This window comes from Entelurus aequoreus, linkage group LG06 (genome assembly GCF_033978785.1).
Source record: "Entelurus aequoreus isolate RoL-2023_Sb linkage group LG06, RoL_Eaeq_v1.1, whole genome shotgun sequence".
Classification (NCBI taxonomy): domain Eukaryota; kingdom Metazoa; phylum Chordata; class Actinopteri; order Syngnathiformes; family Syngnathidae; genus Entelurus; species Entelurus aequoreus.
The window spans coordinates 43,008,260-43,019,116 of NC_084736.1; the positions used below are offsets into that span (position 1 = coordinate 43,008,260).

At 43.8% G+C, this 10,857-nt stretch overlaps 1 protein-coding gene across 3 annotated transcripts; it reads left to right on the plus strand.

Moving 5' to 3' along the window:
• Positions 1-83: 83 nt before the first annotated feature.
• Positions 84-10,342, plus strand: LOC133652228 (uncharacterized protein K02A2.6-like). 3 transcript variants are annotated; one of them, XM_062050743.1, is made up of 14 exons: positions 84-4,062; positions 4,757-5,034; positions 5,118-5,198; positions 5,306-5,350; positions 5,435-5,508; positions 5,632-5,724; positions 6,740-6,831; positions 6,898-6,945; positions 7,071-7,167; positions 7,931-8,093; positions 8,192-8,295; positions 8,366-8,510; positions 8,613-8,739; positions 9,005-10,342. In XM_062050743.1, exons 1-14 carry the CDS (start codon positions 276-278, stop codon positions 9,139-9,141), a joined length of 5,271 nt encoding a protein of 1,756 aa, XP_061906727.1. In that variant the 5' UTR covers positions 84-275; the 3' UTR covers positions 9,142-10,342. The 3 variants fall into 3 exon arrangements, 2 of the variants coding, with proteins under 2 accessions (XP_061906727.1, XP_061906726.1); XM_062050742.1 differs by having other exon boundaries at positions 6,740-6,945; XR_009826548.1 differs by lacking the exons at positions 6,740-6,831; positions 8,192-8,295; positions 8,366-8,510; positions 8,613-8,739; positions 9,005-10,342 and having other exon boundaries at positions 6,886-6,945; positions 7,931-7,942.
• The last annotated feature ends 515 nt before the right edge of the window (positions 10,343-10,857 follow it).

Sequence of the window (10,857 nt, forward strand, 5' to 3'; positions counted from 1 at the left end):
TTCTTGGTTTATCTGCTGTTCTGTAAAGGAATGGTTGTTGTTGAGTGTGTTGTACGACGGACCCATTTGGGAGTGGGACAGGAAGTGAGGGGCTCCCGAGTAAAGAGTCAACTAGAGTTGGTGTCTGTCGTCATTCTTAGTTGTATTCTAACACTAACATAACATGGTGTCAGAAACTGAGTGACGTTAGTGGTACGGTAGTAACGAGCAGTGTAACCGAGAAGATTACAACGAAAAAGAAAAAGACGACGTAAGAAAAAAAAAAAAAAAAAAAAATGGACGAACAACAACAACAGAGAGCAGCGCTGCCCCAAGTGCCTCAATACTTCCCGCCAAGTAAATTTGACTTTTCGAAACCAGAGGAATGGCCAAGATGGAGTACGCGATTTAATCGCTATAGAATTGCATCTGGACTGGACAAGCAGTCTCAGGAATTCCAGGTGAATGCTTTTATGTACTCGGCGGGGGAGGAGGCTGAGGACGTTTTGAAGGCGCTGCAGCTAACGGAGGAACAAAAGAAGTCCTACAACGACGTCACGGCAGCATTCGAAAAACACTGCGTGAGTAAACGGAACGTGATCTATGAAAGGGCCTGCTTTAACCGGCGATGTCAGCAACCAGGCGAGACTGTGGAGTCCTTTATCACCGCCGTGCACACGTTAGCTGAACATTGCGAGTTTGGTACTCTGAGGGACGAGTTAATAAGGGACAGACTAGTTGTCGGGATCCTAGATGCGAGGCTGTCGGAGCGTTTACAGCTAGATGCAGAACTCACCCTAGAAAAAGCCATAACGCAGATCAAGCAAAGTGCAGCAGTGAAAAAACAACAGCCGGGGCTGAGGGGGGCAGAGCCGTCAGCAGGTCATGTAGAAGCAATAACAAAGAACCAGATGGGGCGAAAAGTTGAATACAATAAAACTCCCATGGAAAGAGTGCAGACAACAGGGTGTGGCAAGTGTGGGAACACGAAAAAACACCCATGGAAAGAGTGTCCTGCTCGTGATGCCGAGTGTCACAAGTGCCACAAAAGAGGACATTTTGCCAAAATATGCAGGTCAGCTAAAAGTGTGCACGACATCATACAGAGTGAGGAGGAGGAGTTTGAGTTTGCGTTCCTGGGCGAAGTGAGCTCAGAGGGAGAGGATGAATGGATCGGAATGCTACAGTTGAACGGACGAGAGCTGGCGTTCAAGCTGGATACGGGGGCTGCTGTCAACGCGATTCCCAGCAGTATCTACTTCAGAAAAATCCACGGGGCACTGCAACAGTCAAGAAAAGTGCTGTATGGCCCAGGGCAACACAGACTTGAGGTTGATGGATGTTTTAAAGGGGGTCTGACGGCAAAGGGCAAAACAACCAGACAGGATGTTTATGTTGTCAATGGACTGTCCAAGCCTCTGATAGGCCTCCCAGCGATCAAGGCCCTCGATCTGGTGCGGCGTGTTGATACAGTGGAAACACAGCAGAAGGACTTTAAAGCGCTGTTTCCCACTGTGTTCACCGGGTTAGGGAAATTAAAGGAGCCCTACACCATCGCCCTGGAGCCCGATGCAGTCCCCTACGCTCTGTCCTCCCCACGCCGCGTGCCTCTTCCCCTCTGCGACAAAGTCAAGAAGGAACTGGATCGCATGGTCGACATGGGTGTCATCTCCAGGGTGACACAACCCACACCCTGGTGTGCTGGCTTAGTCGTAGTGCCGAAGCCCAACGGCAAGATGCGGCTGTGCGTAGACCTAACCCATTTAAACGGGTGGATTCAGAGGGAGAGATACATCCTCCCCGCTGTCGACCACACCCTGGGCATGCTGGCCGGGGCGAAAACGTTCACAAAGCTGGACGCCACCTCCGGCTTCTGGCAAATCCCGCTAGCAGAGGAAAGTAAGCTGATGACGACATTCATCACCCCGTTCGGACGGTACGCGTTCAACCGCTTGCCGTTCGGGATTTCCTCTGCACCTGAACATTTTCAGCGGCGGATGTTGCAGATGCTGGAGAGCTGCGCAGGCGCAGTGTGTCACGCGGACGACATTTTGGTTTACGGGGACAGCCAGACCCAGCACGACGAGAGACTCTGTCAGGTCCTGAAGAAGCTCCAGGAGGAGGGACTAACATTGAATGGGGAGAAGTGTGAGTTCAGCAAGAACAGCATCACTTTCCTGGGCCACCGAGTCTCCGTGGATGGTGTGACACCGGACATCGAAAAGATCAAAGCCATACAGGAGATGCCTGCACCGACGGACGTCGAGGGGGTGAAGAGACTCATGGGGATGGCCAACTACCTCAGCAAGTTCCTGCCGCACCTCGCGTCATACACACGCCCAATCAAAGACCTGCTGTGCGGAAAGAACGAGTGGTGCTGGGAAGCGCCACAAGAAGAGGCTTTCAAAAGACTCAAACAGGAGCTCAGCTCCACACAGGTGCTGGCTGCCTACTCACCGACAGCGGAGACGTGCGTGTCGGCGGACGCCTCATCCTTTGGTCTCGGGGGCGTCCTCACCCAGCAGCAGTCAGACGGAGCCTGGAGACCAATCATCTTCATCTCAAGAGGTATGTCAGACACCGAAAGACATTACGCTCAGATTGAAAAGGAAGCTCTGGCAGCTACGTGGGCGTGTGAGCGTCTGTCCTCCTACCTGCTGGGACTGAAATTCAGGTTGGAGACAGACCACAAGCCCCTAGTGCCATTGCTTAGCACCAAGGCTCTCGACGAACTCCCACCGAGAGTGCTGAGGTTCAGGCTGAGGCTTCTGAGATTCTGTTTCGATATCGTGCACGTGCCGGGGAAGAGCTTGATAACAGCGGACACGTTATCCAGGGCCCCAATCCAACACACATTCACGGCGGAGGAAAAGGAGAAAGAGGCCGAGGTCAAAGTGTTCCTGGACGCCGTCACTCAGAGCTTCCCCGCTACAGAGCACCGTCTAAACGACATCGCAGCAAAGCAGAAAGCCGACCCAATCTGTGCGCAGCTGATCAGATACTGTGAGACTGAATGGCCTGAGAGACATGCGTTGCCCCAAGAGCTGGCTCTCTTTTGGCCTGAAAAAGGCAACCTCACCATGAATGGACAGCTGCTCCTCCGAGGCCAACGCATCGTCATTCCAGGTGAGCTGAGGGGGGAAGTCTTACAGCAGCTACACAGTGGGCATCAAGGGGTCGTTAAATGCCGAGCTAGGGCCCGCCAGGCGGTCTGGTGGCCAGGACTGTCGAGCCACATCAGACAGATGGTGGAGAACTGCAACACCTGTTCACAGCATCGTGCAGAGCAGAGAGAGCCGCTGCTGACGACAGCAGTGCAGGAGAGACCCTGGCAACGTGTCGGCACGGACTTGTTCTTTTGGAAAAATAGTACATACCTGCTAGTAGTGGACTATTTTTCACGCTACATAGAAGTAGCACACCTCGAAGTAGCTACTGCGGAGACAGTAGTGGCTGCTCTCAAGGACGTCTTCAGTCGCCATGGGACACCAGAGACGGTCTTCTCCGACAATGGGCCGCAGTACAGCGGTTCAGAGTTCCAGACCTTCGCCAGAGCATATGGATTTGCTCACGTCACCGGCAGCCCCAGATACCCACAGGCCAACGGCGAGGCGGAGCGGGCTGTTGCCACAGTCAAAGGGCTGTGGAAAGGAGGCGGCGACAAGGCCAGGGCGCTGCAGACATACCGCGCCACGCCGCTGGAGAGTGGCTACTCTCCAGCACAACTCCTAATGGGGAGACAGATCCGCTCTGACATTCCCCAAGTTCCCGCTGCACTTCGTCCTCGGTGGCCAGGCATTAGGCAGTTCCGGAAGGAGGAAAGGCGAGCGAAGGAGAAACAGCAGCGCCGGTACAACCAGCGCCACAGAGTCCGGGTCCTGCCGCAGCTGCAGTCAGGCCAAGAGGTTTGGCTGCCGAAAGAAAACAAACACGGGACAGTGGTGCAGAAAGCGTCTACACCGAGATCCTACATTATCAACACTGAAGAGGGCTCACTTAGGCGTAATCGCACACACATGCGCCCAATTCACAACACACAGACGCCTGACACACAAGACTACACAGAGCACACTCCAGAGCCAGGTAACTCAAGCACACCTGCACGCACCACTACAGAAACAAACAGACACGTAAATACTGATACAGACGCATCTAACAAGTACATCACAGCATCAGGCCGAGTCTCATGCCCTCCTAGACGTCTGGATCTTTAGGACTGTTGAGACAATGTGGTGTGTGTGAAAAAAAAAAAAAAAAAAAAAAAAAACAGAAAGGAAAGAGGATTGTAATCTGATTCATACTGTTCATGTGCTTGAAGTTTATGGGAAGTAAGTTGATCGTTTGAAAAGAAAAAGTAATATTGATTTTCAGGGTTATACAGTTTATATAAGATATATGTTTATGCACTAAGTGTGTCTTACAGAAAGATATAAGTAAGTAAGATTTCATACGGCAAATGTTTAGGTAAGGTCAAGGGGGGCATTTAAAGAGATAATTTTAGATAACCATTGGCTTTGAAGAAGAGGTCAAACTTAAGGGGGAGGTGTTCTGTAAAGGAATGGTTGTTGTTGAGTGTGTTGTACGACGGACCCATTTGGGAGTGGGACAGGAAGTGAGGGGCTCCCGAGTAAAGAGTCAACTAGAGTTGGTGTCTGTCGTCATTCTTAGTTGTATTCTAACACTAACATAACATCTGCTATCTCCTATATGTTGTTCAATGTCCAATTCAATTGATTTGGTTATTTACATACATCAAATTTTCATGGTTTTCATATAGGTGGATCTGGTCAAAGAAAACTTTGTATTGTGCCACCTGAAGCAGAAGGTTACACAGGCCGTTACCTCAGTGCAGTAGGACGTGGGAAGTCAGCACTGTACATTGTACCGGTTCAAGGCAATCTGGATATGACACCCCTTCCAAACTGTGCAAAGGAATTTGAAAGGATGCCAAAAGCGACGTGCCATACCTGCTCAGTGGGCATGCCGGTTCAATTACTAGCAGCGCATGTGGCATTTTGTGGAAGAGACAAGATCTTAGACGTCACCATTGAACGGGCAAGACTGTTTTGTTCACGATGATGGATAATTAGATTCAATATTCTTTTGTACCCTTGCTAATTGGTTTGTTCCTTCCACAGACTACTGACTGTCTGGAGTTCCCAGAAAACAGTGACACTACACAGGAAAACTCCTCAGACAGCATAGACCTGTTTCTGAAAGTAAGTCTGTAAAAGATGCAAATAAAAAGTCAGTTATGTTTGCTGTTATTCACATTTACACATGTTTACAGTCTTAAAGCTTTTTGCCTTTAATCTTAAATTTCCAGGACTCCACAGAACTCCCTTCGATGTCCAAGGTTCCCAGTGTCAAAGTAAGAACAAGACTATCAAGGGCGTACAATTGTAATATTTTTCAATATTTAATATATTTACTAATGCTGTGTTCCAATATCTAGGTGACCTGTCCAATTTGTCAGCAGCTGTATCTCACAGAATGTATTGAAGCCCATGCAAGCTTCTGTGGTGAAAGGTATTTCTCCAATGTCCCCTGTTCTAACAAAAGAAAATTTTCCAACATTGGAAAGCTCTTCTTTTTTTTTTGCTGTGTTTTATATCCTAATATGACTAAACATTGCCACGTGTGTTCCTATAGAGCTTCTATGGCCATCAGCTTAGTTTCCGCTGACAAGGACACTGATGGTACAGAGATATGCCCAAAACGGCGCCGACACCAAGACATTAAAAGGTACCTCAATAAAAGATTAATAATAATAATTAGTAATTGTCATATGTTAAAACTACCTTGGACCAGCTGAACATGAATTCTGCAGAGCTTTGGCAGGTAGACAACTCAAGCTGTGCCAATATTGATCAACTGATTAGTCATATTTTTAAATAACTTGTTGATTACTACTACTGCTTCTCAGCTCCCACTGCCACTCTGCTCTTGCTCTCACTGTCTCTCTCTGTTGCTCTGCTTATTCCGCCAAGCACGAAGTGCAGGGATGACAAATTTGGATGAAATGCTCAGAAAATGTTGATAATGGGAAAAGGATCAGGTGATTAAATTTTGGTGATGCTCTGGGTTACCAAAATGAGAAAATACCAAAAGATTATATGAGTTCCAGTACTCGTGCTCTGCGTGATGGCGTATGGGTAATGTAGTTGTGGGAGGCGGCTTATGGTATTTTTTCAAAAGATGAAGGTATGTTTTGTTTATCAATATATCCAATAGTATATATATATATGTATATATATATATATATATATATATATATATATATATATATATATATATATATATATATATATATATATATATATATATATATATATATATATATATATATATATATATATATATACTGTATATATATATATATATAATCCATGTAGGACTACAATATAGGGTGGAAATCACAATATGGGTGGAAATGAGCTGCTTGGCGGAGGTCTGCGCTCTCTGAGTGCTTTTCTAGTTGCTGCTGCTCTGGCTACCCACGAGGTGTTATAATCTCGCTGCAGTCCCAAGCATAGTTCTGGGGGCTATGTTTCTATGATCACCTACATCCCCTCTGTTAGTTAGCTCTGCTGTTAGTTACTTGTAATCATTGTGGTATTTTTTCTGGAAATAAATAATTTGAGACAGCTGATTGGTCCTGTTTAAAATGAGCTAAAATTAATTATACTCTGCTTCTGATATGCAAACTGTTTATGCAGAGTTGTGTGACTGAAATACACATTCCCCCCAACATTATAAGCATTGCTGACATCATCCAAAGCATAGCTGACAAGGTGGATCCAGCAACAACCTTTCACATCTGCATTACGAGGGACCAGATGCTGGAAAGAGGCATGAAACTGTGGCAACGACAAAATAAATCTTCCCCCAAAAACCTTCTTACAGTTTCATTCATAGGAGAGGCTGGCATTGACAGTGGTGCCCTGAGGAAGGAATTTTTAACTGGTATGTTTTTTTGTTGACCTTCAAATTAAATGTTCTGTGACATGTCATCGGTCTTACACATTTTGGTAATATACTGTACTTCTGTATTCTATAGTAACCAATTTGCATCTTCCTTTTCTAAACAGAAATGCTGGCAGGGATCGAGAGGAGTTTTTTTGAGGGGGGCATTGATGGCAAAGTACCAAAGTACTCAATGACCAACTTTGAAAAATACAACTTCAAGTAGGTTGTAAAAAAAGGCAGATGAAGTGAAACTATTGCAATGCTTTTCTTTACACTCTCTCATGCACACAGATACTCATGTTATGATAAGTATATTGTTTCAAAAATATTAACATTAATTGTTGTTATTTTAAACATCTTTCAGATTACATTTCTCAAATTCAAAAACCACTTTACTACACAAATATTAGGCCCAATGTGCAGGATTATTCTATTAGTATTAGTTATTTTTATGTTTTATCACATTTCAGCTTATTTTTATGTTTTATCATATCTTAGTCTATTTTTATATGGTCTTATTATATTTATATTTCAGTTTTTATTGTATTTTATTTTATAGTTTTTCATATTGTAGTTTATTTTTATGTTTGATTATATCTTATCTTATTTCATATTATTTTTGGACTTTTACCTGATGTGTATTTTAATTATTTTTAATCCATTTATTTTATCATCTAGTGTTTCCTCAAAAAGCCCTCTGGATCTCTATGTCCAGAGGGTTCCTGTGATTGGCTCTTCTCGCTGGAGCCTCTGTATCCATGCATGTGCCATTGTCATTGTGTTGTTATTATTATTGTTGTTGTTGTTTGTCTATTTTTATGTACATGTTTGACTGTCTTCATGGGGTGTGGGTGTTATTTCTCATTTTGTTTTTAACTATGTAAAGCACTTTGAGCTGCATTTTAAATGTATGAAAAGTGCTTTATAAATAAAAATGTATTATTATTAGTAATAGTATTTTTCTTTTGTTTTGGGATCACAGGACTATTGGAGAAATATTTGCTGTGAGTCTCGCACAATGGGGACCACCACCAAACTTTTTAATGCAGTGGTGTTACAGCTACATATCCACTGGTGAATTTGACCAGGGATCAATAACTGAAAAGGACGTTGTGGACCTGGAGCTCATGGAACTAATAAAAGAGGTAGCACATTTAATTGTGTGGGCAAAATGTGTTTTGAATAATTTCATGTTTGGGTTTCATATGTTGTTTTGATATCATTACTTGTGTACTTTTCAAAGATTGAGGCTGCTGACAGTGAACTCCTGATGGCATACACAGACAGGATTTTGTCATGTGGATACACAGGGCCTGTGTCCATTGAAAAAAAGGATGACATTGTGCGGTAGGACATGTCCCTCAGTGTCGCTTCAACTTTTGTTGCTAATGTAATTAATTCAATATTTTTGTTATAGCTCTTTAGTTCTACACTCTATAGTCAGGTTACTGCCCATGCTCCAACAAATCTCCTCTGGAATGAAACTGTATGACCTCCTCACCTTAGTCCAGCAGGAAAACGACATCTGCAGACAGCTTTTTGTTCCAGGATCATTTTGCAAGGTAAACATTTCATAATGTCCATTAAAAAGTCATCTGCATTTAATAATTTACAGAATATCCACAATTAAACTGTCATGACTTTCTTCTTTTTGTAAACTCAAGGTGGATGCTGATTTTCTTGTGCAGTCCCTATCCCCTGTCTTTAGTGAGATTGGCACAATGAGACATCAAAGAGAGTCCACAGTGGTCAACTTTCTCCAAGACTTTGTACAGGCTATGGAGGATGAAGGTGACTATTTTCTTTTTAATTCAAATGTTGTTGCTTCACCTTCAAAACAATTACAAAGCACAGTTTGTTAGCAGTTAATTTGGTGGATTACATATATTTGTCCTATATAGTCCTTTACATAGCAGTCAACATCAACACTTACATTATAATCATACTGTCTTCTAATGCTTAAACTGAAGTTTGTTTTGTATCATCAATGCCATCATAAAACTTCCTGTTTCAACATAAAAAAAACTAAACTAAAAACTTTCTATCACTTTTTCAGAAGAGGATGAACACAACTCGGAGACCAGAGAAGAAGATGAGGTCAACAAGGCTGAAAAACAAAACAATGAGACACATATTAATGTTGGCAAGTTCTGCCAGTGGCTCACAGGACAGTCTCATATATGCAGAACGTAAACAGTTTAAAATAGTCATGGAATTTGACCATGACTGTGAGGTTCGTTATGGTGCAAATCATACCATCTGCTATCCTGTGGTTAATGCATGTTCCTGCTCAGTTTCATTCCCAGTTGCACACCTGAGAACATATGTAGAGTTCAAAACAGTACTCTCTCAGGCCATTGTCAATGGCTTTGAATTTAGCCGGTATTACTAAATAAATAAATGGGTTATACTTGTATAGTGCTTTTCTACTTTCAAGGTACTCAAAGCGCTTTGACACTATTTCCACATTCACCCATTCACACACACACACTGATGGCGGGAGCTGCCATGCAAGGCGCTAACCAGCAGCCATCAGGAGCAAGGGTGAAGTGTCTTGCCCAAGGACACAACGGACATGACTAGGATGGTAGAAGGTGGGGATTGAACCCCAGTAACCAGCAACCCTCAGATTGCTGGCACAGCCACTCTACCAACCTTGCCACGCCGCCCCTTGAGGGGTTTAAGTTTAAGGAGGAGACCCACTGTGCAATGAGTGGTCCAGAACATGTCTATAAGGCGTCATCAATAAAACCTACAGGAGATGTCCTCAGGGAGGCCACAGTGACCACACTATGTCTTTCCATGGAGGTCTTGTCTTAATGTGAAATGAACGGGGGGAGTGGAATAAAAAATTGTGACTTCACATTGAATCAAATCTAAACCTCCTGCATGACAGGTGAGATTTCTACCATCTGGACCACCAGTGCATCCGAGGTAACATTGAGTCTTGTAAGCATCACAACACAGATATGAGATGGTTACTAAGGTATTGTAAAACTCAATGTTACTAAGGAAGCACTGGTGGGTGAGTGGTAGGAGTCCCACTTGTCATGCAGGAGATTTAGGTTCGATTCAATGTAAGTAGAGAGATGATGCCTTGGAGATGTGTTTTGGATCAGTCTTTGCTCAGTGGGGATGAATGAACTCCAAACTCATTGTATGCGCAGTCGTTTCACATGTTCATGGCAGACAATGTTCGTTTGTCAAGTTTGGGTCAGTCGGATCAATGAGAGTTTGGAGTTCATTCAGCTCCTCCTCAGTTAGAGGGCAATCATATTCAGGCACCACAATGCCAGTTTCAGGTTCCGAGTCGTTGCCATTATAATCAGCCGCAGTCTCCCAATCAATGTCCGGCTCTTGAAGATCCTATGTGCCAAAAGAGAGTATTTTAGTTTACACAGATCATTACAGTGTATGGTTGTTATTTATTTTCAAGGTGTTCCATTCTTCCTGGATCTTTGTTCAGTAAACGCTAATTCAATCCTCGTGTTTTGATTGTTTTCTTTTTTTTTTAGCCACAAACATACTGTCGACAAAACACTTACTGCAATGTTCTCAGAATGAGCATCACTGTTGTTCAACATCTGTCCACATTCCCACATCTGCATCGGACTTCGGTTTCCCTCAGTGCGCATTGGATGGTGGTTCCAGCCTTCAGTGAAGATCTCCAAGTCTTTTTTGAGTCTTGGAAGAAATGCGTAGTGGACACAGAATATGTCGTCTATGGAAGAGATGTCCAGTATGTAATTTTCTTCAAGAGAATACAGAAGGTTGGAATACTTGAACGATACAGAGATCCACAAATCTCGCCATAACCGCTCTATCCTATTGAAGGTCACAAAAACATAAAAATTGAATTTTCATGAAGGCAAACATGATATTGTGTTAATAGGTGAAAGCTAGAGGAAT